Source organism: Rhopalosiphum padi, chromosome 4 (genome assembly GCF_020882245.1).
Source record: "Rhopalosiphum padi isolate XX-2018 chromosome 4, ASM2088224v1, whole genome shotgun sequence".
NCBI lineage: Eukaryota > Metazoa > Arthropoda > Insecta > Hemiptera > Aphididae > Rhopalosiphum > Rhopalosiphum padi.
This window is the reverse complement of record NC_083600.1, coordinates 19,280,360-19,307,430: the sequence shown is the minus strand read 5'-3', so window position 1 is coordinate 19,307,430 and position 27,071 is coordinate 19,280,360. Positions and strand designations below refer to the sequence as shown.

The following is a 27,071-nucleotide window of genomic DNA, read 5'->3' as shown; positions in this document are numbered from 1 at the left end:
TTATCAGTTATGTTATTAATTTTCTATTTTCTTACAAGTGTTACATATCTTCAATTTTGAATCTAATATGTTAAGCTTCACAAATAAATTAAAACCATTAAAATTGTAAATTAGGTAATGTAGAGTAAAAATTCAATAACACGAAATATTATTTTTTAGAAATGCCAAGTTCAGTTGCTGCTGAATTAAGTAGTGAATATTGAGTATACAGAATATTAAATATTTTCATATTTATATTTTGAATTGTTAAATTTCTATTGTTTTTATATAAAACATATTTTTAAGTCTGGAAAAATAACATATTTACAAATATTTCAAAATTCATTTTAATAAATTCAGTAACTTACATTAACAAATATATTAACAGTTGGGGAATTACATATATTTAATTAAACTTTATGATTTTAATAACATGATAATAATAATTATAAATTAAAAAGGAATTTGTTTAATAAATAAACAAAAAAATATGATTATACAATAAAAAAATTGTAAACATTTGCCTCATTTGATTTGCATAAAAATATTAATAATTTAAATAAATAATAAAATGTGAATTTCTTTTCTTTTAATATGGATCATTAAAGATATAAATTTACGGTTATAAATATAAGCATATATATATATATATAAATTTACAATATATACATATACTTGTATAATGAAAATATTGTGCTATAAAATAGAAAACAGAAAAATTGTTATCATAATTGATAATATTTTGGTTTAATTATCCCAAATAATTTAAGTTTAGAACTAAAATAAAATATATCTCGTATTTATAAGGTATCCAATGACCTACTGTAACATCTTACAACAAATGTAAGCTATTTGTTTATGTACAAAAAAAATTCATATGACATGACATTAATGTGTAAATAGTCTGTTTTATACTGACACTTTGGTCTGAGGTTTTCCTTCCATGTTTAGACAGGTAAGGACAGTCGTTTACCTTTTAAAACTGAAAAATAACAATAACAATAAATTAAAATAAATATGAATACATTTTAGTTATATTTACCTTTAGTTATATAGAGATAAAAGAAGTCACAATATAAGATGGTTTGCACAATTCCAGCAATAATTACAATCATATCAAGAAAATCTTCTGTGTAATAACGATAAATCCAATTCAATATATATAATGCTCTGTAAGAGCCCAGTGCAAACAAATAGTGAGAAGTAATGGTCTCAGCTTCACCTGTTCTAGATACCATAAATAATTGTGGCATGATTGCAACTGCTTCTAAATAGATACTGTACGTCCACAAAATCTAAAATTAAAAATAACAGTTTATAATTTGTATATAAAGATTATATTTAAAAACTAACTTCCATCACAGTATAAACATGAACAATGACAAATGATAGCACCAACGATGGTATGATTAAGTACAAAATTCTGAAAAAATATGCATATATTTATTAATTAAATTTTAAACATAACATGCATATTGAGTTTAGCTATATAAATTACCTAAAGCTATCATGGTTATGGTCGTATGTTGGCTTAAACTTGAAGAACATTAAGTATAATGTTCCATATGACGCTGTTAGAAACACTACTTTCATAAAACTGTTATATACAGATACAAAACTTGTGAATAAATCTAGATATCGTGTTGTATAAACAATTGCAAAGAGTATTTGAGATTTTCCCGAAATACCTGTAAAAAAAAAAAATACATTAATTTATTAAGTTGTATTTATTATAACTGAAAATAGATAAATATTGTCTTGTACAAATACAACTAAATAAATAGATAGGTAATTAAATACTGATCACATTTAATGGTTCTGATATCGTGAAATTAAATAGAAAATAATTAAAAAAGAGATTTAATACCTTGTTTAAACCATTTTAAATAATACACATAAATACATAATAATGTACATAAAATGTTTTATAATCAAATCAGAACATACGGTAGTTTGATAAAATGTATCCTTTATGGTAATTAATTTGAAATATATCTAATGTTTGATGTACTTCTTTATAATAAATAATAGTATTGGTACAATTTATAATTAAAAAACATATTATATTAAAAAATGAAAAATCATAGTAAATGATAGATATAGTCTAGTATGTCTAAAAAACACCTATGTTAAATGAAATAGAAATAAAAAAATAAAGAGATATAGATAGATAGTTGAATGTTAATAATTAGGTATCAAAAGGTTAGATACACTTGGGTGTAATAACTGATGCAAATATTAAGTTTATGTTTATATATTACACATATTTTTTTTTTTGTAATAAGACTATCGAAGACAATACTCAAAACTAATTTGTATCATCCCTCGGATCTTATAGATAGTACAGGTACCATTGATGTCGGTCTTTGGTGACTGCAAACTCGGGCATACACTCAGACCCAGATGCTGCACACCCAGACAAGCGCACATCACTGTAGTCAGGGGAGGGCTTTGCATGCATATTTTATATTGCTAGAAATTAGCCAACACAAACCGGTATGAAAAAATGTAGGTACAACGAGATACTTGCACCATTATAGTGCTAAGACCTCAATGTGCTTTATTTTCCCCAGGGTTTGCGTTGACAAATTTATAATTGGTCACAGCAGATGGGCATTGGGCAACCAATGCCTGAGCATCGATCAGTAATAATATTATCGTGATGTGTTACCGGCGCAAGATCGGGTCTTCCATATCTTGACAAGCAACAGCAGGATGGCCAGCAGATGTGACAAGTCACCGCTAAGTCTGAATATGTTCATTTCGGTTTCTTGTTGACGGCGTTGGGCACCGTCTCAAAAAACTCGAACGGCAACGAACCGTTATTGGTCCACACACGAACAAGAAGGTACGTGTGTTCACTAGCCCTGCGTCGTTGGTGGGACAGGGCCGAACGGTCTCAGACGCCGTCTAGGAACAGTCGGCTATTTCTCGGGAAACACGAACTTCGGATGTGTAAAAACGGTCGGTTGCGAAAAGGGGTGGTGAACAAATAAAACGTCTTATGATAAACAAATGTAACGTGTACCGTAAACCTATTGACTCTTGACAACTGTGGACGAGTATTTTAATAATAATAATAATAATAATAATAGAGGAGGATATATTTTGTACTCAAAATGCTATACGCGACGAGATAACACGGTCGCGGCTACTGCAGAATGACGTGGCCGGCGTTTTTTTTTTTCCCAGTTAATTGATACTGCAGACGTATAGAGAACCCTACAGGCTACAACGTATACCCACTGAACGGCTAACACATACAATATCATCATCGTATTATTATTTGGTACGACCGACGTCGCGCGCCGACGCACCGCAATAAGTTGCCTGCGTGCCGGTAAACGGTCCACTGCAGCCAGTTACGCGGTGTAGTTTTTGAGTAAATCGCACGTACGGACCACACTGTGCCTTGATGTTTAGCAAACCCGAGATAATGTTATCTATATTAGTAGCCGTGCGTGAAACACAAAATTGAAAATACAAAAAAAAAATTAAAATTATAAATTTCGTGTATGTACTTCGTTCTAATCGTTCTGCGTGTACACGAAAATGAATTAAGTCGACGTGATAACATAACTCACTACTTGTAGTGAAGAACGTCTTGGTGAACTTATGGCTTACAGTCTATCAAGTGTCTAAGAATTATAAATTAATAATATTACTGAAGTCAAAATACTTGATCAGATTTTCCATGCGATACAACTATACCGAATAAACCAAATTAATATTATTACTTTTTAGTATTGCTATTCAAATACAATATTGTCGTGTTCGTTAAAACGATGAAAATCGATTCGGACTTTTTACCCGAAAAACAATGTATAGTTATCGATATTGGAACTAAGTACACAAAGTGAGTGTGAATTGTTTCTAATTTCAATCAGTTTAAAATTAGGATATATGGGTGATGGATATATTATTCTTGCATAATTAGTAATTACTTAACTCATATTATTATAACTGAAATGTTTCAACATACATTTGTATCCCACTCCTTTTAGCTATGCTTTGCACCTAATTATTTATTTGGTTGTCAGATATTGGGTATATTCGGGTGTTTAAACATGGGAATAAATTATTTAAACAAACATTTGGGGGTATTAATGATCATTATTATTCGGGTTTACAAGTTCAGAAAAAACTTAAAAAATATTAAAAGAGTTATTAGATGCATGATGTAAATATTATATATCATAAGAAAAAAATGTCTTGGATATTATTAAGATAACTTAGTTCCCCAAAATGTTGAGTATATTTGTCTATGTATACTCGTTTGAAATAAATATTTACAAAATCAACCTAATATTTGCACGTACAATTTGTAAGAATTTATTTGTGTTTTGGGTTAATCAAAATGTTTTAATTCGAGTTTCAGTTAATTTTGGTATTATGGAAAAAAAATATTCAGATCATATGTATTTTTTTTTTAGACTTTTTAAGAATGTTATGGGTTACTGGTTAATTCTGATACATATCTCCGCCTATTTGTTGTATTCATATTTCACATAATCTAATCAAGTTCAAATTGCATGAATTTTGACATTTTTCAGATTTGGATTTGCTACTGAACATTCACCTAGATGTATCATACCTACTTGTTGTGAAATAGATGGCATACCCATTCCTGATATATATAAATGTAAAGATGTACAAACACTTACGTTAGCTTTGACAAATTTCATACATATGTTATTTTACAAGTAAAGTATTTTAACATTTTTTAATGATATTAACCTATCATAAACTAGAATAACAACAAAATTGTTTTTTATTTCCTAGATATGCACTTGTGGCACCTAAGGATAAAAAAGTAATAATTGTTGAATCATTATTATCACCAACAACGTTTAAAGAAATTCTTGCTAAAGTGTTGTTCATTACTTATGAAGTAAGGTGCTATAATTTATAATAGAATAACATGATAAAAATATAATGCTTTAATGCAGGTTGCATCACTATGTTTTGTTCCATCACATTGTGCTTCTTTGTTCACACTTGGAATTTCCACCGGTTTAGTACTTGATGTGGGATACAAGGAAGCTATTCTTATACCAGTATGTGAAGGAGTACCTGTTTTACGATTATGGCAAGCAATGGCATTGGCAGGACAAGAGGTAGAAAACCAAATCAAAACTCGTATTGATATGGGTCAATTATCTCCTGATGAATCGATCGACAGTATTGCTGAAGATATTAAAGGTGACAGATAAATATATTTTTTATTAATTTTGTATTAATCTATTACTTAATTGGTATAATTTGTTTTCAGCCAGAACCTGTTTTGTGACTACATTAAATCGCAGCAAAATTCTAGCTACCGGTCAAAATGTTGAACCAAAAACTACTGATGTTGATTATCATATAAATGGAGAAAGATCCATAACAATACCAGGAAGTGTCAGAGAAACAGTCCATGATGTGTTATTTGAAGAAAATATTGATGAAATGTCTATTACTACTATGATACTTGAAACCATAATTAATGTTTGTCAACTAATAATTTGATCTTATAACAAAATTTTCTGAAATAATTTAATTATTTTTAATTACAGAGTAATGTGGATATGCGATTAAAGCTTGCAGAAAATATTGTTCTTATAGGAGGTACAGTAATGACTAAAGGTTTTATGTCAAGATTAAAAGAAGAACTCTTAGAAAAGCTTAAGTCTTCCAAATATAACAACTTAAAAATCACAAAATTCAAATTTCATATTGCACCTGCATATGAAAATTACATTGCGTGGCTTGGAGGTAAATAAATAAACATATTTTAAAGAATTAATCATTTAAGTGTGGTTTTTTGTCAATAGGATCAATATTTGGAAGTACAAATAATTTAAACATACTTTCACAGACAAGGGAAAATTATATAAATGAAAATTATGTTCCAGATTGGCCAACAACTTTCACTAGGCAAAAAATTGAATAAATCATAATAACCACACTTTATATACATGTATTTATTTTTTTTTTGTTATAAATTAACATTTGGTCGATCAAGGAAAATTTGTTCTTAAAATAATATAATATAAATTATTTTTGTTTAACCATTTTTAGATAATGATAATAAAACATTTAAAACTATGAATATTAATATCAAAAATTCTCCTCTACTGGTTGGTACATCAAAATACAATCATCGTTTTTCTCTCATATTTATAGCAGAAATATAAAACTGATTTTTAAAACATCAAAAATAATAGATAAATTAATAAAATTAAATGATTTACATTGATATCAATATTATTGTAACCAAGGTGACAATTTACGTTACTGCTTATGAGACAAGAAAATTATCCAAAAATGGTAAAAATCATATTTGTTGTTAAAAGTTATGTCTTAAATATAGTAGTCTATCCAGATTTTTTAGTCAGTCAAAAGTTATACACAACAAAGATTGCAAATTTCCAAAGCTTTTTCTTTTTCATACAACAGTTCTTCAGTAGTCAAATCCAATTTTTTCTTTGCAAAATTAGTTATTTTTAAACCCTTTAAAAATTGTATAATTCATTATATTATATCCAAAATTAATTACATTTCTTGATAATGCTATACCTGCACAATTTTCCATTGTTTTTTATAAATAGTTACTGGCATAGAGTAAATCAAATCTTTGGGCACGCCATATGAACCATCAGATATAACTCCCATTGAAACCCAGGTTCCATTCGAAGTTCCAAACCACCAGTCATGCATGTGATCAACAGCTGCTTTAGCGGCAGACATAGCTGATGAATTCTTTTTAGCTTGAATGACAGCTGCCTCCCTACTTTGAATAATCTAAAATTGATCGAATTATTATTATTTAAAGTATTAGGATATTTTTTAACTTATTATCGGTGTTCTTCAATTCATGCATTTATAATGCACTTTTTTGCTACATTGTTTTTACACAGGTCTAATATATTTAATGGCTTTGAAACAAATCACAGGCGCAACCATATTGTTAAATAAAACTATGTATGTAAGAATTTATTAAAAGGTATTAGTGGGTTATTTTTGTAATCCAGATAATGTGATATTATTAATAATACATCAACAAATTATACCTAACCTTACCATTGATTAAATAAAATGTATTTAATTAGTTGTCAATCAATTATACACAAATTAAAAATATATTTTTACTATATACTTATTTTTCAATTCATTAATTAAGATAATCAATTGATGAGGTCTTTTTTTATTTATTTAAAAAAAAAATGTAAATATAGTAATAAGTTGTTGATAAATAATTATAAATTCCTAGATTTATTTTTTTGGTCTATTTAAGCTTTTATAACCTCTGAGCCTTTGTAATAAATATACTAATGCATTTGATTTTAACTAATTTTATAATTCAAATATTTGTTTGAATTAAATAATAAGTATACATTTACCAAAATGCAATACATTTTTTTACCTTAATAAAATCTTCTTCGAGCCATTGTGTATCTTTTATGGTGTCATATACACTTTTTGAGCTGTCACATAATTGTACTGATGCATTAAAAACATCTGGGAATTGAGTTGATGATTGATTACCCCAGATTGTAACATTTTTTATATTACTTACACTTAGTCTAAGATATATAGCAATAGCAGACTGGGCTCTGTAATATTTATTTCAAATCAAAAATTATATTATAATTTATTTGTGTAATATTTACAAAGTTATATACCGATTTTGAATAAGTCTTGTCATTGCAGTAAAGTTCTTCTTGGGTATGGAAGGAGCGTGTAAAGAGCATATTAAAGCATTAGTGTTGGCTGAATTTCCAATCACTAAAACTTTAATATCTTTCTTTGCATATTTATCTAAAGCGCCACCTAGTAATTTGAAAATCTTCACATTAGATGACAGAAAGTCTTTTTTTTCTTTACTTTCACTATCTGGCATTGTGCCTAATAAGAAAGCAGCATCAACATCTTTAAATGCTTCTTCTAATTTAGTTGTTTTCACACAACCTAAATATTATAAAAATTATATTATATGTAAATTTCTATGAACATTTTTGTACATTACATTCAAACTTTTCAAACCTTTGACTAAAGGTAAAGCTAGATCTTCAATTTCCATGCATACACCTTCAAGAATTTCCATTGCAGATGGAATGTCTATAAGGTGTAATATTACTTGTTGTTTAGTTCCAAAAACATCGCCATTAGCAATCTTGAATATCAAAGAGTAAGCAAGTTGACCAGCAGCATCTGTTACAACTACTCGAATTGGTCCATTATTAGCCTATTAAAAAATATGTATTACAAAATTAAAATTGTATGTAAAATTTGGTATATTTAATGACAATAAGAAAATATTTTTTTAGATTTTTACCAATGACAATCTTTGAGAAGTCCTTAGTCAACACGTACCTATATACTATATCTATATATATATATTATAGTGTAGTTTGTAGTTCTTACTTTACTACTCCATTTCGATATAGCAGCAATGTTAATAATTAAATAAAATATTGATCAAACCTATTGTACGGGGGCTCGGCATATTTTAAGTTCCACTAATTATAAACTAAAAAAAAAGCTCGGGGCCTTGGCTGCGTTCACGGTCCTAGCCAGGCCAACACTGAATATTATGTAACATTGGATGCACAATAACATTATAGAATGTTTTCATTCTAAATAATTTTTAAATTGTTTATTTAATTTGAAAAGATTCTAACTAACACTAAGTTTAATTTACTAGATAATGATTTTCATTGAGATAGAATCTTTCCATTTTATTTATTAATAAACTTACAAAACTTATTTTTAGCTTAAATTTATCTTGAAATCTTAATAATTATGTACTAAAAAATTGAATTAAAAGCCCTTTTAGTATAAGTAAGCAGAAATTTCAATAAAATATTATAAGTAAAATAATGATTACCATTAATTTATAAAGAAAATTCAAAAAATAATAAGAACATTCCTTTACATCTTAAAGCTTTAACATATGAGTCATTCCTTAGATTTCCATTAGACTATTATAACATTATTTTAAATTGTATTGAAATATAATATTTTATTATGTAAGCATTAATATTATCTTGTTAAAATCTATAGTTAAGTCGTTAAGTGTTATAGGTAGGTATACTATCTAATATCTATATAATGATAATATACTTATTTTGATGCATTGAATTAGAAATCATGATTAATCATAAAAATTAAAATGGCAAAACTTTTAAAATCACACTTGTATGATGAGCTTAATTACTGTGTTTATTAATTTATTATATCAAATAACAATATTGTTATATGACTTTCTAATTAATAATTTTTAAGTATTACAAGTAGGTAAATATTAATAAGGAATTGTTGTTTTAAAAAATATTAAAATAATATTGCCAATATAGTCATGTAAAGATGTATAATCATTATATAGATATGAATTAAAATTAATTTAATAAAGATGTTAATTGATAGAAAATAATAATACATTATTTGAATTAAAATAAAATGTATGCTTTTTGTACTAAACAAAAATGAAATAAAATAGTAAGTGGATTTTTAAACTGTAAAATAAATATTAATACTATACTTTTGGTCTAATGAAGATTGAAAAATAACCAAAATATGTGATGACAGTTTCCACAATTCCAGCCACAATTACAATCGAATCAAAGTAATGTTCTTCATAATAACGGTAAATCCAATTTAGTAAATACAGTGCTTTGTAAGATCCTAGAGCAAATAAATAGTGTGAAATAATGGATTCATCTTGACTTGTTCTTGGCACCATAAATAATTGTGGTACAATTGCAACTGACTCCAAATAAAAACTACATGTCCATACAATCTAGAAATCAAAATAATATAAGAAATTTTGGACATAGGTATGTATAACTATAATTTTTATTTATACATCAAAAAACTAACCTCTATCACAGTATAGACATGTACAAAGACAAATGATAGCACCAATGATGGTACAATCAAGTACACGATTCTAAAAACATATATTTTAGCAGATTTTGTGTAGATTATTAGAATAAATTAGTTCATTGTGGGTACTGATTATGTATACTTAATCAACGACCCATTGGTATCTAAAGACTAAAAGTAATTTGGAATATGGACTGGAATTTGAATGTGTTTCAATCTTTAAAAAAAAAAAACAGTTTGCAGTCGGTACCTAACTAAATAATGTTCAGCAAAATTAATTTTGATTTTCAAATTTTAAGTTTAAATAATTAATTTAAATATACTGTATAAATAATATCATTGATTTTCCTCTTTTAATTTTTTTTCAATAATTTAACTTTTTAGGTATACATATGTAAGCTTTACAAGAAGCTCTTTACTCTGTATCAGCTATCAGGCCCTGCTAAATTTAATAACTTTCATCAATTTCTTTTATATAAACTCAAAGTAACATAAGTTAACTTATCATAAGATATAAATCATGCTATAGGTATTACTGATTTTTTTGGTAAAAATAATGTTAATTAGAGGGTAAATTAAATATATTATACTTATGCTTAGCTAAAAAATATTAAAATGTTCCCCTAGAGTTTCCTCTACTATAGAGATATAATACCATTTGAAGTTATGTCACTGACTCACTGTAATTTATAATTAATATAAAGAAATACAGTTAAATATAATATAATATATATGCAAAGATATGCTACAGGTGTTGAAGTGTAACTCAGTGTAAGCAATTCTAATAATGAAGTTAAAATTTTCAAATTCCTTCCTTGTTACCGGATGGAGTTCAGTAAGAAAATATTATTATTATTATTTTTAATGGAATAAATCAAATCTAATTAATCAAATCTAATGTAAGGATAGAAAACTGTACTTTGGCCTTAAACTTATTTAATGAATTAATAATTATTTACCTAAAACGATCATTTTTGTGATCGTATGTTGACTTAAATGTATAAAACATCAAGTGTAAAGTTATGTATGACAATGTTAGGAACACTATTTTCATAAAACTATTGTATATAGACACAAAATGTATGAATAAGTCTATATATCTTGTTGTAAAAACAGTTGCAAAAAGTATTTGAGTTTTTCTTGAAATACCTGTAAGAATGCATAATATTATAATTAGTATAGATATAATTATTATTTTCAAGTGTTTAGCATGTGTATAGAGAATACAATAGAGCCTTATTGTTTTATCTATAATGGAAGATGAAACTTCTTAGGTATAAAATATTAGGTAGACTATTTCCACTCGGAATCGTTTTTAATCGTAGGTATATTATGTAAATCACAGATTTTTTTTTATATTTATCTTGTAAATTGTAAATTATTATTTAATATTGGACTCGGAAATTTATCACGTCCATTTCAATGAAATGTACCTATAGACTTATACTAGGTGAGTGGTTCAATCAGTAAGAAATCGTAAGTTATTTTTATTTTCAACGATTTTATTAATCTTTAATTCAGTAACAATAGATTTATATCCCCGAAATAACAAAAAAAAAAAAGAAACAATTTTTTTTTTGTCCCAAAGTAATTTTATTAATATTTTTAACATAGAAATTTAAATTTTAAATTTCATAATAATTAAATGAATTAAAAAATTCAAAAGTATAATGAGAATTGTCAATATTGAACAGTCTCACTCTTCTAATTAACCTACTATATTTTACTATACATATTTTATATTTTCTTTGTGGTTCATTGTACATTTTTTCTTATTTTATCTTTTAATTGTTTTATAATATTTTAATTATTAAATGTTACTTGTAATGTCACCATTACTGTTGAGATACCTTACCGTATTTTTAATCTCTATAGTCTATATATAAACTATAAAGAAAAGTGTACTTTACCAATAATCAACGCAGAGCCGAACCTATTTGAGTTATCGACTTGAAATTTCGAGGATAGAGTTTTATAATAATTTCTTCGGGCACTAAGAAAGGATTTATCAAAATTTTGATTTTAAAGGGTTGAAATCGGTAAAAATAATTTTTTACATGTAATTTGTATACCTATCTATATTAATCGTCTGTCTTGGTCTGCGGCCGTCCGGTTAAAGTTGGGCTGTAGACATTTTTTATACTTAAACCCGGCAACGACGGGTAATTCAGCTAGTAAATACATAAATAAATATAGTTCGATATATGTTGTGAATACATATATACCTATATTATATATTTTATACCTATATATTTAAAACGACGACGTCGGTCTGACGCCTCGGCCCCCGATGGTATAATTTATTATAATAATAATACCGCCGAATGTCAGAATACTTATTTTTTTATACTTATTAATTACTCCGTACTCGGTTAATCTGTGATTATACGATAAATTGATTTGATATTGTCACTTACCGGCGCAAGATTGAGTTTTCCACATCACGACCGGTAACATTAGGTTCGCGAGTAGGTGTATCATGTCGCCGCAAAGTCTGAACAGGTTCATGTTGGTTTAGGACTTTTAGTTTTTACCATTGATCAGAACACACGAAGAGCACGGATTGTGGAGGTACTAGGTAGACCGAGTGAATATGACGATTGACGGCAATGTCGTAGTAACCGTCGATTGTGCGGAGGACAGAGGAACCGATTTACCTGCAATATAAATACTACAACGAGATTGCCGGCACCCAGATATACGACGGTATGACTACCACCGCCAACACCTATAGTTAGTACTTAGTAGTCACCAATCGTCATTTACCGAACACAGTATTACGTCATTACGTCAAATCGTCATGTACTCATGACCAACTGAAAGAATAAATATGATGTTTTATCTTTATCGTAAAAATGACTTTATAAGTGCTAATTTAGTAATTGAACACACTTCAAAGTTCAATAGTTCAAAATTCAACAATGGTGGTATAGTCTTCTCAACTAATCTCAAGGGATAACTATAGATCTTACAACAGTGAACAGAATATTAAAATTTAGTTCTTTTAATGTCGCCTAGGTATTAGGTATACTATAGTATACTAGCATAGATACTTATATAATATATATACAATTTTGTATTAACTATTCAATATATATTATAGATATACGGATGTCGCTGGTTTCCGCCAAAAATGAACTTCACGTTTTCCGCTAGTGATAAATTATAGAATTTTACCTATCCTAAGCCTAACCATCCGGGAAGAGCTTACTCATAGAATTTGTATAATTTTGGCGCGTACACGCCGTTGTAGATACTTCTACAATGATCTATACAATATCTATATCTATACAAAAATATTAAAAATACATAGCCACAATTTATTTTAATACCTATGCAATAATTGAAGTTAGAATTACCTACTACGATATTTTGTTATACCTAGTTATTATTTTATCGAAATAAACTCATTATTTATGAACGTTTTTGAAAATATTTTTTTATTCTTTTGAATGAAAAAATATATTTTAAATTTTAGAACAAACCCAGTTTATGGCCCAAACGTTTCGTTTTTCAATTTTTTTTTCAAAATGTGTGTTAGGACACTGAATTTGAGTGTGAAAAAATTATTGCTCTTTTTTATTACGAGTTATATCGAAAAACTGAAAAACAATTGATTTTTAAAATATTGAGGTACCTATTCTCAAAAAATATATTAAAAAAACGACATTTTGAATAATTTTTTTTTTTCAGTTGTTTTGGTAGGTATTTATAATTTTTAAAACAATCAAAGTTTAGCTATCGTACTTATAGTTTATACTTTTTAGGTTGTACTAAAAAAATACTGAAACCAATAGATTTTTTTTACTTATTTATTTTTTTGAATGTGTAAAAAAAATCCCTAGGGTCATACAAATTTTTTAATTATAGTTTTATTTACGTATAGTTGAAATACATTATTAAAAATTAGAGATGTCTTCTGTCCAGAATTTTCAAAAGTTAACCCATCGGAATTATTGGCCAACTCTAAACCATTAACAGGATCATAAAAATATTATAAGTACCCTGCTAGTTTAAAAAATGCAGGTAAAGGGTCTAAATCAGGGGTTGCCAACCAGTCGATCAACGCAAACCTGGCGTCTGCGAGACAGAACAAGACGAACTTTTAAGTCGAATCCTTAAAATCCAAGCTGGAGAACGGGTTTTAACCGTTTTTGGACTTGAATTTATTTGTGGTTTGATTTTGACCTGCACATTGATGCTGCACGAGGATGGCGACATAATAAAAGCACTTATTAAGCTAAAATATAGAATTAAAATACTTAGATAATATGAAAAAACTAACTTTATCAGTAGAACGCACAGAAATGAGACTGAACATTATTATTACATACAATTTATATTATTTATATTTATTATAAAAACAGTTGATACCAATTCACACTTTGCAACAAAAACTTTGAGAGTAATAACTACTGATGTATCAACTGATGAGAATTTTCAATTTCGTTGTTAAATTTGGGAGTATTTTTATTAAACTATTAAATAAAACCACCGTGAGGAGTAGTGTACGCCAATAAGACTACACCATACAAAATGAGTCAAACAAGTAACATATAAAAATGAACAATTTTATCATAAGAAAAATTTAACAGTATAAATAAAAGATGATTAAAAATGTTTTGTAAATTATAAATTCAATTTTGTATTTTTTAAATACACGGAAAGTTAAGAAAAACCCGTATAATTATATTTACACGTGATTGATATATGAGTATTTTTGTGCAGTGTGTACATGTTAAAAAAATACACAATTAACGGAATCTTTGTACATGTGTACTTTTAATACCTGTAAGAAATCATAAGCCCTAATATAAATCAAATCTTTTGTTGGTAACATTATTTATACTATATAACCATTTATTTTTGTTTCAATATTCAGTAGTACTAATTAAAAATAATTTTTGTATAGTATTACACACTTAGTAAATTATTTTATAGAATTAGTCTACAAACTTTTATTAGGTAAAAATTAAATAAACAATAACTTATATCCGGGCACCTTATATATTTCTTTTATGTTATAATAAAAATAAAAATTCCATTACCATAATTGTTATAAATACTATGATACATACTAAATACATTTAGAGGTAGTAACATTTAAATTAATTAAAGAATGCATACATTTTTGGGAATGATTGCATTGTAAGATCTTTAAGTATGACTGATGAATGGCAATCTTGAGATTGGGATAACCCCCAAACCTCGTGTATAATCACTAGTAAAAAAAAAAATCGTGCCTCGGATACAGCAGCAGATTCAGAGCTTACAGTTGGTTGGGGGTAACACATGTCAAGCATTACAAACAGCCATAGCCTCTTCTTTTTCTTCAAGTAGTTCTTTAGCTGTCAAATCCAATTTGCCCTTTGCAAAGTCGGTTATTTTCAAACCCTATACAGTATGAATAATATAGTAGTAATAAGTCAAATTCAAAACAAAAATATGTTTCTTATATAAAACTATACCTGGACAATTTTCCATTGCTTATTTGAAATGGATACTGGCAAAGAATAAATTAAATCTTTTGGCACACCATATGAACCATCTGAGATAACTCCCATTGAAACCCAAGAACCGTCAGAAGTTCCAGACCACCAGTCACGCATGTGATCAACTGCTGCTTTAGCAGCTGACATAGCTGATGACATCTTTCTGGCTTGAATCACAGCAGCTCCTCTAGTTTGAATAGTCTAAAATTAAATTAATTATGAGTTTGTATTTATTATTTAATATTTTAATGTTACTATAAAATAGTTTTATATGTATATACTTTTTAATATATGTGGGCTAATCAAATCATGATTTTAGGAATAAAGAAAATTTGTTCATGTTATTTTAGAGCAATACTTACCACCATGACATGCTATTTTATGTAATAACAGTTATTCAGTATAACATAATTTCTTACCTTAATAAAATCACTTTCAAGCCATTGTGAATCATTTATGCTATCATAAACACTTTTTGAACTGCCAGACAATGTAACTGATGCATTAAATACATCTGGGAATTGAGTTGATGAATGATTACCCCAGATTGTAACATTCTTGACATTGCTTACACATAGTCCAAGACGTTTAGCAATAGCTGATTGAGCTCTATATTTTTTAATTTTAAAATAAGTATATTATTTCAGGCATAAATATGCAACTATAAACTATTTAAATTATACTATTATTTATACCTGTTTTGATCAAGTCTAGTCATAGCAGTGAAGTTTTCTTTAGGTATGGAAGGAGCATAAAATGAGCATATTAAAGCATTAGTGTTTGCTGGATTTCCAACAACCAAAACTTTAACATCTTTTTTAGCATATTTGTTCAAAGCTTCACCTTGTACTTTAAATATCTTTACATTAGCTGATAGCAAGTCTTTTCTTTCCATTCCTTCCCTTCTTGGCATTGCACCCACCAAGAAAGCAGCATCAACATCTTTAAAAGCTACTTCTGGTTCAGTTGTTTTTACATAGCCTAAACATAAAATTGAATTATTAGCAAAATTAAATTCTACTGATATTATATTTAAAATAAATTATCTGACCTTTGACCAGGGGTAAAGCAAGATCATCAATTTCCATACAAACACCTTCAAGAACACCCATGGCAGGAGGGATATCTAAGAGGTGTAAAATTACTGATTGTTCCTTTCCAAATACATCACCATTGGCAATCATAGATATCAATGAATATGCTATCTGACCAGCAGCGCCAGTTACCACTACACGGATTGGTTCAGCCTAAAAACAGTAAAATAAACATTACCATACAGTTAAATTGTTAAAATAAATAAGCATTTAAGGATTTTTTTTTAATTCTTCCCTATTGTTTGAAAGAAATACGAAAAAAAGGCCAAAAGATATATTTATGTAACACTAGTTATTGACAAGTTTGCTCAAAAATGAATTACTATAAATAGTTGAAATTTATAGTAAATATTCAAATTAACATTATATTTTTTTATGACTATAATAAGATATTTGTTTTAGAATAATAAAAGCTTAAAAAATGTATACAAGATAACTCATAATATCTGTTGTTCTTACTAGAATTATAAAAATAAAAAATTAAGTTTAGTCATACATTTTTTTAATGAGTATTGAAAGTTAAAATTTAAACAAAATTAGATATTGATAAATATTAATCATAGTAACTTCAATTTACTAATGAAATTTTCAAAATATTTAGAGTAATTTTAGCTATTTATACCTAGAAGTTAGAACTTATTCCACGCCATTCTTGTATACTTCAATATAAACATATAACTATATAAGTTAATATTAATAATAAAATTAAATATGATATTATAATTATTATTACCTACATAATAAATGTAATGTTTTTGAAAAAATACCGGACTGTATTTTACTAATCGAAAAATAAATTAGGCATAAAATATTATTAGAAGTATGGGGTGGTATACTGACTCTGTTCAGAATAATTTATTATATTATGCAACCCACTCAATGGTGAAGTATTTATCTTCTATACAACAGATATTTTCGAGTTTTATTTTTACTTACTATAAAAAATAGTTTTTATAAAAGTAGAATAGAATAGTAGAGTATTTTAATATTATAAATAAGTATATATAAAGATTATATTTTAATTTCCTTAATGGTGTTCATTTTGTCCAATAAAATAAAATACGAGGAAAAAAATTACACAATTTCATGTTTATAATATTGTGAATTTTAATTTATTCTAGAAAACATCTAACAATTCTAACAAAGTATATAACTATATAAGCGGTTTTTAAAACAAATCTGGTTCAACTGGTTAAGTAAAATATATTGTAAGTTTACAATGTCAAATGACAAATTTTAAAATAGGTAACCTTGTATAATTGTCAAATATAAATTTAAATTAATTGTTATTGAAAATAAATGGTAGATAATATTATAAATGATAAAAATTGTTTATGTCAAATATAATAAAAGTTAAACATAGAATTAACTAAATTACTTAATACTATTATTTAATTCAGATAATGTTTTATCAGAACCTATATTATTACCTCTGAAGTGTATTTAAAACATGTAATTCAAAAAGATAACAAACAATATTTTAAATTAAAATGCAATTAAATAGGTAGGTATTATAGATTTAAAAAAAAAGTATTCATAAGTTCATTCTTTTCAGATTAATATTTAGTTTTGTACAAATTAATTTTTTTAATAAAACACACAATATACCAAATCCACAAAAAAAACAAAATTATAAATATTAGTATAAATAGTTAAATAGTAAAAATTTTAGTAAATTTTAACAACTAAGATCTATAGCAAGATATAATTTTGAAAAAATTAAATTGTAGTTTTATTTTAAACTAAATCACATAACATGGCATCTATTAATTTTTTTATGAATACAACAAGAAAAAGATATTTTATAATTGACTTGAAATAGGTACTTAAAAAAAATGATGTTATCTTTATATAATATACAAAGGTTAATGATTAAACAGTATTTAACTTGTATAGATTATTATAATTATACTGAAAAAAAACTTCAGCAGATATTCGATATATTTAAATTTGGTGAAACAATGTTAAAGATTTATTTTTATTTTATACCTAAACAATTTACAAAAACTATTATTAAATATTAGTTTGGTAGTTGTATAAGTAATATATTTTAATTCAACTAGTTTTTTCTTAAAATGCTTGAAATGTCTGAACATTTTAACTATGAATAACATTTAAATACTAGATGTTAAAAGTGGGAAAGTAACCACATTTTCTTACCGAATGGCTTATATTTTATGAACTCTATACATACACAGGTTTAAACTGGCTATGGGGATGCAGGGATGCTACAACACCCCACACTCTTTTTATACTTTGTTCTTATATCTCTACGAATCATAGTAGGTAAATATATACCATTGCCAATGGGCAGCTATCACAATTTTCTTACTAGTGAAAAGTATTGGAAAGAGTCTATACAAATATTAAATAAAAAAATAAATATTTTATAATAGTATATTTTAATGATTTCATGAGTGGAGAGAGTAGGTTATTGCAATAATAGGTATGGAATATAACAATAATAAGGATAATTAAATGGTAAGACATTTTGAATTATTTTATACATATTTTTAGACAATTACACATAATATTTTAATATCTTCTGTCTTTTGTATAAGATTTAAGATATGTATTGTATAGACGTTTCATAACAACGCCCAAATGTATAATAATGGAGAGTTGTATGTTAACGTTCAAACTACATAGTGAATTAAATGAGGTTTATTTTTATTTTATTTCTCAAATTTTCCTTTACTTTCTTCTGTTAAATATATACATTGGAATTTGATGGGACCCAAAACTTCCTGAATTCCTAATATTGCTCTCCAAATATTGATACCACTGTATACACTATACTACTATATAATAATAAAAAATGTTATATTATTTATTCAAGAGAGACGCTATTATATTTTTTTAATCATGGTGACGTGTGAATCAAAAAAGTTTGGGAACTGCTACCCTAGACATTATGGTTCTTGACACAAATGCACATAAAACAAACAGTTTTTCAAAATAGTGCAAGTCGGTATAAATTAAAAATAGGTATAATGTCTAATTGATTTGAATATTGCATAATTTCCAATCCAAATGTTCAACTATAGTTAGAATAAATAAAACAGAGTCGTTCTGGAATTTAGACGGATGCTGGACAGGATGACAACATGACAACATTGAAGGCCTGGCTATATGACGAGTTGTTGGTCAGTTGTCTACTTATATAATGTCCCGTAACATCGCCCACAGACGTCTCCACACGAGCGTAGACGTCTTGAAGGACACAGAGGTCACGGGTAAAATAGTAATTATTGCAAGAGCAGAAATCGTCGACCGTTCTCATTCGAAAAAATCCGGTTTACGATTTATAGTTGCGGGAAAAAAATAACCGACGGTCGTGGTACTCACCATCGTCGAAGTCGTCGTTTTGGGGTGCGTCCTCGTGAAGTTTTGTCAACGGGTACAGCAACTCGACTGTCGGCGGTAGATATCTACTTGGGAATGGCGTTCGATTGACTGCCGGCGCGGTCACGGAATGATATCTCGAATTCACGACCGTTGGATGCCGGATGAAGAGGAGAGTATTGAGCTACAAGATGACCTCGGCGGGGAACGCGTTTAGCGTAATGTTATTATAATGCGAGTAAAGGTATAAAAGTTAAAAACGGCGATAATCAGAGCGAGGAGTACTTGCGTGCATGGGGTCAGCTGAGGAAAAAAATAAAATAAAAAATGTTATTTGTTAATTTGTTATTCCAATATCCAATTATTGTTGTAACGAGCCGTTATCAATCGCTGCGCGCGCACGCAAGCGGCGAGCTGCAGTGCCACACACGCGGTGGCGGTGCTGGCCGGTGCACACTGCACACACACACGACACCACGTCACACGGTCGTCGAGAAACGAGAATCGAGATTATCGCTAGAGACGACCAACGAAACTACGAAACGTTGTATTTTTATTTTTTGTCGAACATCGACAGTCGATGTGTCTCGTCAATGTCGTTGCTATGTTGTGTCCGTTCAGTTCATCTTGGCACTCGGCGACGGTTAGGATTTTTTAAAGAAAAGGGGTCCGAAAATATTAGTTGGTAAAATATAATTTAACCACGAGTATACCAATATGAACTGGACTGGTTATAATAATTATTATTAATACGTTTATGTTCAAAAAATACTATCTATACAATACAAATACAATTTAGATTTCTTATTTAGCCACTAGTCGTCAGCTTAATTTACTGTTTTTAGTAGGTACGTTCTACGAGTGCATGGTCTTGTTTTCTTTGGTAGTTTTCTTTGCTTTACACAATGTAGAGAAAACAACTTCATTACAGTCTTAGTAAAAGTATCATTGCGCAAATCCCGAGCTGGACCCTACTCATCAAGAATTTTCGCACAGATAGGTAAAATAAAGTAGGTATCTATAAAAGGTTGTTTTATATTTATTTAAGTTTTATTAGTATATAGTTTACTGTACATAAGTATAACATTTATACTAATTACCTAGTTATAAGTTTATAGCTTATAAATATTATACATTTTAATACCTACTGTTTATTTATTAGAAATTTGTATGTAAGGGCTCGTTCCAAACAATCCAAACCCAAAGTAGTAATCATTAATCTCTGCGAGAAAGCAATGAAAAGAGTGCTGAAGACCGTGACGAAATCACTCGAGTTTTAGATAAACACGAACCGTTAACACCTACAATAATCGTTTGTCATGTAAATTTACGTCCGACTTATTGGCCGTGTACGGGCTAACATGAAAATATTAGATAATATTATGTATATTCTTAATATCCGTGTAGTCTATTGGCTATTATATCTACTAAAAATATTTTGTTTTACTTATTACTTTTGTAAATAAACCAAAATCAGCATTGTAGAATATCACAATATAATAATATAGTATATTAGGTATACTTGAACACAGATACAAACCTAATTAGGTTGATGTTTTTAACTTTTTTTTTATTTTCTCTTTTAATTTAAATATGAGGTGTACATTTTTGTCACTTACCCTTCAAATCAATGAATACAAGATTTTAAAGTATATTTTTTACTTACCTATCTAATAAAATGCCATCATGTGGGATGAAAATTTTAAATTAGGTATATGTCTAATGGGATTAATTAAAAACCTAATGCCTTACTAAGCTGCAGTAATTGCGTATTTAGCGTGTAATGTGTATACGTCTATATAATACTTATACTTTATAGACTAGGTAATAGGTATGATTATGATATAAATTATAATTTACAATTTAGGTATATAATATTAAATATTTAAATAATATACTTATTTATAGGTTATATTTGTATTTATTTCAGAAAACATTTCTAACATTGGCAAGTACCATCTGTATGTACATTCAACATACTTCAATACTTGGGATATATTTACAGTTTACACAATATTTTAAACACTGCGTTGAATAAAGAATTAGTCTTTTATAGCTTAAATAGCTAAGTTTTAGGTTCCTTTTTACACAGTAGGCAGTTGGTACTTACTTATTGTATGTTTTATATTATTATAGCAAATATTTATTATCTATCTATTCATTATAACTTATATTCACATATATGTATATTAGTTTGTTAGAATATTTATGGTTATATTTAAGTACCACCTAGGTGCCTACGATAATTTTCTTGTTGAATCAATTCATTATTTACACATAGATAAGAGATACATACATAAATGACGTAAAACGCATTAATCAAACATTGAAACATAAATAAAACAAAATGAGCAATATAAAGTAAAAATCTACACATTTACATATGTGTACTTATATAACAAATAACAATACGTATACCTAAGTACTGGTACGATTATATTCGTATATACCTATATAGATTATAGGTACAATTGTACGAATAGGTACCGTTACCTAATGTATGTATGTACATTTAGGCCTTAGGTGTCATATTGGCACACTGCCATGTGTTATAGAAATTAGTGATGGAAATTAGTTTAAAAGCGATTTTACAACTAAAAATGCTTTATTCCTATGACCACCTGGTACCTATTTCAACAATCTGCAGTACGATACTGTTGATTGCGTTTGTGTTATCTTCATCTTACTAACGTATGTTATACATGGCAAAATTTATACGTGTTCTAAATAATCCATTTTACTCAGTTATTTTTTATAATAGAGTGAATTGACCTATTATTAGATGTAATAATAAGATTATTACCCAGTTTCTCAAAAAAGTTTTTTGATATATTAATTTTAAAGAAGTTATATAAGTTATGATCATAAAAAAAAAAAATGTATATTTTTTGTAAACGTTAAAATGCATAAAATATACATGAGACATACAAATAAGTAATACTAATCATAAAGTGATATACTGTTGTCTGATATGTATGTCTTTATATGTTAAGAGGTGAATTGAGATTAAACAATTTGCATACTGTATTTTAAACTTAACGTCAACAACCTAGTTTAATAAGTTTATTAATCACGTATATCTAGAGCATTATGCTATACAGATATGGATATCAACCATTTTAAAGAAAATATGAGAAAAGTAGAGGCGTTATTGGTGCTACAAAAGAATCAAAAACATAAGCTGGATTGATATGGTCATTAATGAAGACGTTTTGGATTAGGTTTTTAAAAAAAGTTTATTGTGGAATAAAGTAAAAAAAAAAAACCGAAATAAATGGATAGGACATTCTTAGATACCAAATGTTGTTAATTATTGACTAATCTTGAAAGAGGTGTTCGAGAGAAAAAACACAGGAAAATTATGACGATTATAAATATTAATAATATTTACAATTCATAAGCATAGAAACATTAGAAACATATAGCTGCAAATCAATTCCTCAATTAAAAACTGAAGAATAAATCTTTTCCAAAAATAAAATAATCTTAAAAAAATGTCACCTTTCGTAATTTTTTTTTGAATTTGTCTCTATCATATATATTATTTTATTTTAGTATAATAATTCATAACTTCTCACAAGAGAAACACTTACAAAATATTAGTATAAAATATGTTATGGTTAATCATTAATGCATCTTTCATAAACAATACATTTACAAAGTCCAAAGTGATCAATTCTATATGTATCATAATACAAATTTAATTAAAATGAAATAATTTCTTCATAAAAACAACAATATTAAGATTCAGGTACTTTTGTACCAATAACAAGTATATTAACAACATAACAAAAATTTATTTTAACACTAATAAAAATAACAAATAATCATGAGCTATAAAATGGCCAATATACAAATAACACAATAAAACCATGGCCAATAACACAAACAGAATACACCAATTGACATATATCATCCGAATCTCGAAATGTCACATGTAAGATGTAAGCCGATTGCTCGAGTCGTAACTAGTAAGATACAGTTTTTGAGTGGAGCGATGAATGTATTGATTTTACAATGATGTGTTTTTTTCCGTCAGTCATCACTAGATATAGCTAGGATATCATGACTTGCACATTTTTCCTTTGATTTAAAATATACTAATTTACTTTTACAGTTTTTTGCATTTTTAGCTATAAATACATTTTTTTGATTTTTAATGTAATTTTTTTTTTATATTTTTAGGGAAATTTTTTATATTAAAGGCTATGTTTGGTAGTTTTTGTACAAAGTAGAGAATTTTTCTCGAATTTTAGATTTTGAAGAAAATTAATTATTATATATTTTAATTTATTATTATTATTATTGGTTGGTTTTTATTGTAAAAAGTGTTATTACAGCTGTAATTTCCAATTATTTCTAAATTGTTTGTGGACATTATTGATACTTTTTAAAGTCATCAACATTCTATCTCTAGTCATTACTTATACTTTGAAGCGGTAAAAATATTTCGATTTTTAATTTTAATTTTAATTTTTTTCTACTTATACTACGAACTAGTTTACACTATCCTATGGTAAGTCGGTATAGGTATTGACTCAAAAGTGAGTAACAATAATATATGAAATAAAAAATAAAAATTATACACAATTATAATACGTAATTAAATTAATGAAGTTCAAGTACTTTCCTTAGTATGTACTACCATTTATTATACATAGAAACAATTGTACTACCTTAAATAGCCAATACAACATGCATAAAGAGATCAATATCAGACTGGGTTTTGCAGACCAGTGCCTATATGCATTGAAAATCCTTTTTAAATCCAAGTTGTTGTCAAGGAAAACTAAAAAAACATTTATGTATGTAATAATTACACATGATGACCTACATTGACATAATATGTACCACTACATGGGCAACTACGAGAGGTGATGATGAAAAACTACGTCTATTCGAGAGAAAAATTCTTTGAAAAATGTACGTAGTCGTACTTAATAATACTGAACAGAAATGAGGAATAAGAGATAACGTCTAATTACACCAGTTTTACAAAAGAGAAGATGTGGTCTAATTCATCAGAGGAACAAGAATAGAATGGGCAAGCAATATATGATCGGTCGATGGAAGTATTTTGAAAGGAGCAATGACAATTAGACATATAAGATGAGGGAAAATAAATCAAGAGGAAGATTGCGGAAAAGATAAAAGGATAGTGTCAAGAAACTATTAGAAGAAATAGGAGTGGACTGGGAGCAGGTATTTGATAGAGAACGGTGAAATAAAGAAGTTTTGGCAGTCAAGAGTCCAAATGACTCGTAAACCCAAAATATATAATATACTAATGATATACTTTATAAATTTAATGTAGTCGAACTTTACACAAATTACTTCAACTCAATGGCGTAGCCATGGGCCCTCTACTGGCCGTATTTTTTTTATATTGTTTTGAAATATTTAAATTTAAATATGGAAATTGTCTTACTATATTATAATTGTCTATAATTTTAATTATTTTACGTTAACGGCAAATCAACATTAATATGTTATCAGTGTTTTTATTTTGTTGTTGTTTTTGTTTTTCAAAAACTCAAGTTAAAAGTATTTAGCCTCCCCCATAAAAAAATCCTGGCTACGCCTCTGATTCAACTTACCATATTACTTATAGTAAAATAAGTTACTATAATAATATCATAAATATACTTACTTAGTAAATAGTAATAATAGTAGGTAATATATATAGATAAAATAAGTTACTATAATATATAAAATACATAAATAGGTATTATAATTATATCATAAATATACTTACTTAGTAAATAGTAATAATAGTAGGTAATATATATAGACTGACGGATCGCCTTTGCGGTTCAATTGTTCAATATAATATGATTTATCATTGGATTCAAATTGCATATAATATATATATATATCATAGTGATTTACTCAATTATGAGGTACACTCACACTGCAAGGGTATCCCCAAGGGGTGAGGTTCGGGTTTGGACGTTAAAGTTGGTGACACGCGGACATGTAGAACAATATAGTTACATGTGTCAGTGTGTGTGATTGACAGAGCTAATTTGAAAGTCTTTCTAACTTGAATGTTTACTATTACATAATCTAATGTTTTAAAACAAAAAGTAACAAGTTATTTTTGTAATCCCAGTATTCCGTAACACTGCAAATGGAGTGATGCATGATGATTGACCGACTGGTGGGTATCGCCTACGGCAGCCATCGGGTAACTGCCAAGTGTTAAGAACTGACGCGAGACGGCCAGACGCCCGACTGGATAATAAATAATAATTAATAGCACACAGGCCACAGAGTACGAACTATGATATTATTTATTATATTATCTAAGTAGCTAGTACATATAATTTTTACGTTAGTAATTAGTATTTTGTGACAACAGATCAAGGTGTATTGAATTAAAAGCTTATTGATACACTTTGCAATAGTTACATTTATTATCACATTATAATATTATATTTCACGTAATAAACGGTTTAAAATTTAAACTGCGTAGGTACAAGGTCCGTTTACATTGATTCAATATTATATACGGATATTTATTATTAAATCAAACTTATAACGTCTAATGGCTGATATAATAAAGATAAAATGTCGATATCTTGTACCTGTTGATTGTACAAAAGTAAACTTCGACCGTATTTTTAATATTATTACACGAGATTTGAAAATGTAGGTATACAAGGTAATTCATAAGTTGTTATTACTTGATTTAAAAAAAAAAGTTATTCGTAATTACAAAAAAAATTTTATGGCCATCCGAAGTTTAAATTTGAATGAAATAATATATTCATACTTAAAAACTAACGATTTTGCATCAATCGATTTTCTTATTCTGTTGTAATTTAAAAATGAATGGGTAATGTAAATTTTAACTAAATATTTAATATGATAACATTTTCAAAATATTTTGAATCCTTTTTGAGTTATTTATATAGACATTTGTCCTTTAAGATTTTTTTTAGTTTTATCTTTTATACTATAAATATCGATAAAAAAAAAAAGCTTGGTTTGCAAAAATATTGCAATTTTAATACAAGGTTCTGCATAAGTTTTTCGCATAGACATTCAACAATATAAAAGGTAAATAAGAGCATGATATTTTTTATAGACATTTGAAGTTTAAATTTGGATAAAATTTGATACATAGAAGAATAACAGTTTTAATTATTTTACTGTAATTAAAAAATATTTTTCACGGGTTCACACATGTACTTGTCTTGAAACTTTTAACATAACGTATATTATTATATTTTATACACGATGACATTTTTAAGACATTTTTAGATTGATTTTCGATATTGCCTATGTATAC

General features: G+C 27.4%; 4 protein-coding genes across 8 annotated transcripts; 1 reads left to right on the top strand and 3 right to left on the bottom strand.

Moving 5' to 3' along the window:
- LOC132928455 (ER lumen protein-retaining receptor) lies at positions 1 to 3,248 on the bottom strand. Its single transcript, XM_060993133.1, has 5 exons — positions 2,651 to 3,248; positions 1,478 to 1,667; positions 1,333 to 1,402; positions 1,022 to 1,274; positions 1 to 961 (listed from the first exon to the last, which is right to left on the bottom strand). Exons 1-5 carry the CDS (start codon positions 2,739 to 2,741, stop codon positions 927 to 929), a joined length of 639 nt encoding a protein of 212 aa, XP_060849116.1. The 5' UTR covers positions 2,742 to 3,248; the 3' UTR covers positions 1 to 926.
- Positions 3,249 to 3,420: 172 nt separating this feature from the next.
- On the top strand, positions 3,421 to 6,070 carry LOC132928454 (actin-related protein 10). Its single transcript, XM_060993131.1, has 7 exons — positions 3,421 to 3,835; positions 4,533 to 4,682; positions 4,762 to 4,870; positions 4,929 to 5,181; positions 5,252 to 5,466; positions 5,535 to 5,733; positions 5,793 to 6,070. Exons 1-7 carry the CDS (start codon positions 3,765 to 3,767, stop codon positions 5,909 to 5,911), a joined length of 1,116 nt encoding a protein of 371 aa, XP_060849114.1. The 5' UTR covers positions 3,421 to 3,764; the 3' UTR covers positions 5,912 to 6,070.
- Positions 6,071 to 6,205: 135 nt separating this feature from the next.
- On the bottom strand, positions 6,206 to 12,725 carry LOC132928453 (ER lumen protein-retaining receptor-like). Of its 5 annotated transcripts, XM_060993126.1 has the most exons (9): positions 12,264 to 12,698; positions 10,806 to 10,995; positions 9,841 to 9,910; positions 9,503 to 9,760; positions 8,005 to 8,206; positions 7,644 to 7,929; positions 7,385 to 7,574; positions 6,538 to 6,762; positions 6,206 to 6,471 (listed from the first exon to the last, which is right to left on the bottom strand). In XM_060993126.1, the coding sequence occupies exons 1-9, from the start codon at positions 12,352 to 12,354 to the stop codon at positions 6,364 to 6,366; spliced, it is 1,620 nt and encodes a 539-aa protein (XP_060849109.1). In that variant the 5' UTR covers positions 12,355 to 12,698; the 3' UTR covers positions 6,206 to 6,363. The 5 variants fall into 5 exon arrangements, with proteins under 5 accessions (XP_060849109.1, XP_060849110.1, XP_060849112.1 ...); XM_060993127.1 differs by lacking the exon at positions 12,264 to 12,698 and having other exon boundaries at positions 9,841 to 10,063; positions 10,806 to 10,935; XM_060993129.1 differs by lacking the exons at positions 9,841 to 9,910; positions 12,264 to 12,698 and having other exon boundaries at positions 9,503 to 9,645; positions 10,806 to 10,948.
- A 2,109-nt stretch (positions 12,726 to 14,834) lies between these two features.
- Positions 14,835 to 20,150, bottom strand: LOC132929179 (malate dehydrogenase, cytoplasmic). Its single transcript, XM_060994328.1, has 6 exons — positions 19,781 to 20,150; positions 16,390 to 16,585; positions 16,034 to 16,319; positions 15,758 to 15,947; positions 15,315 to 15,539; positions 14,835 to 15,240 (listed from the first exon to the last, which is right to left on the bottom strand). Exons 1-6 carry the CDS (start codon positions 19,781 to 19,783, stop codon positions 15,142 to 15,144), a joined length of 999 nt encoding a protein of 332 aa, XP_060850311.1. The 5' UTR covers positions 19,784 to 20,150; the 3' UTR covers positions 14,835 to 15,141.
- Between the last annotated feature and the right edge of the window lie 6,921 nt (positions 20,151 to 27,071).

Excerpts from the sequence above, each read along its gene's own strand:
- LOC132928454 (XM_060993131.1), top strand. The coding sequence starts at position 3,765 with ATGAAAATCGATTCGGACTTTTTACCCGAAAAACAATGTATAGTTATC. Across the intron at positions 4,683-4,761 it reads ATACATATGTTATTTTACAA|ATATGCACTTGTGGCACCTA; the intron begins GTAAAGTATTTT and ends TTTATTTCCTAG. Across the intron at positions 5,734-5,792 it reads TTACATTGCGTGGCTTGGAG|GATCAATATTTGGAAGTACA; the intron begins GTAAATAAATAA and ends TTTTGTCAATAG.
- LOC132929179 (XM_060994328.1), bottom strand. Across the intron at positions 15,948-16,033 it reads ACTAGACTTGATCAAAACAG|AGCTCAATCAGCTATTGCTA; the intron begins GTATAAATAATA and ends TAAAAAATATAG. Across the intron at positions 15,540-15,757 it reads TTGAAAGTGATTTTATTAAG|ACTATTCAAACTAGAGGAGC; the intron begins GTAAGAAATTAT and ends ATTTAATTTTAG.
- LOC132928453 (XM_060993126.1), bottom strand. The coding sequence starts at position 12,354 with ATGAACCTGTTCAGACTTTGCGGCGACATGATACACCTACTCGCGAAC. Across the intron at positions 9,911-10,805 it reads CACAAAAATGATCGTTTTAG|AATCGTGTACTTGATTGTAC; the intron begins GTAAATAATTAT and ends ATATGTTTTTAG. Across the intron at positions 6,763-7,384 it reads TCGAAGAAGATTTTATTAAG|ATTATTCAAAGTAGGGAGGC; the intron begins GTAAAAAAATGT and ends GATCAATTTTAG.
- LOC132928455 (XM_060993133.1), bottom strand. The coding sequence starts at position 2,741 with ATGAACATATTCAGACTTAGCGGTGACTTGTCACATCTGCTGGCCATC. Across the intron at positions 1,668-2,650 it reads GAAGACCCGATCTTGCGCCG|GTATTTCGGGAAAATCTCAA; the intron begins GTAACACATCAC and ends TTTTTTTTACAG. Across the intron at positions 1,403-1,477 it reads CATAACCATGATAGCTTTAG|AATTTTGTACTTAATCATAC; the intron begins GTAATTTATATA and ends ATATTTTTTCAG.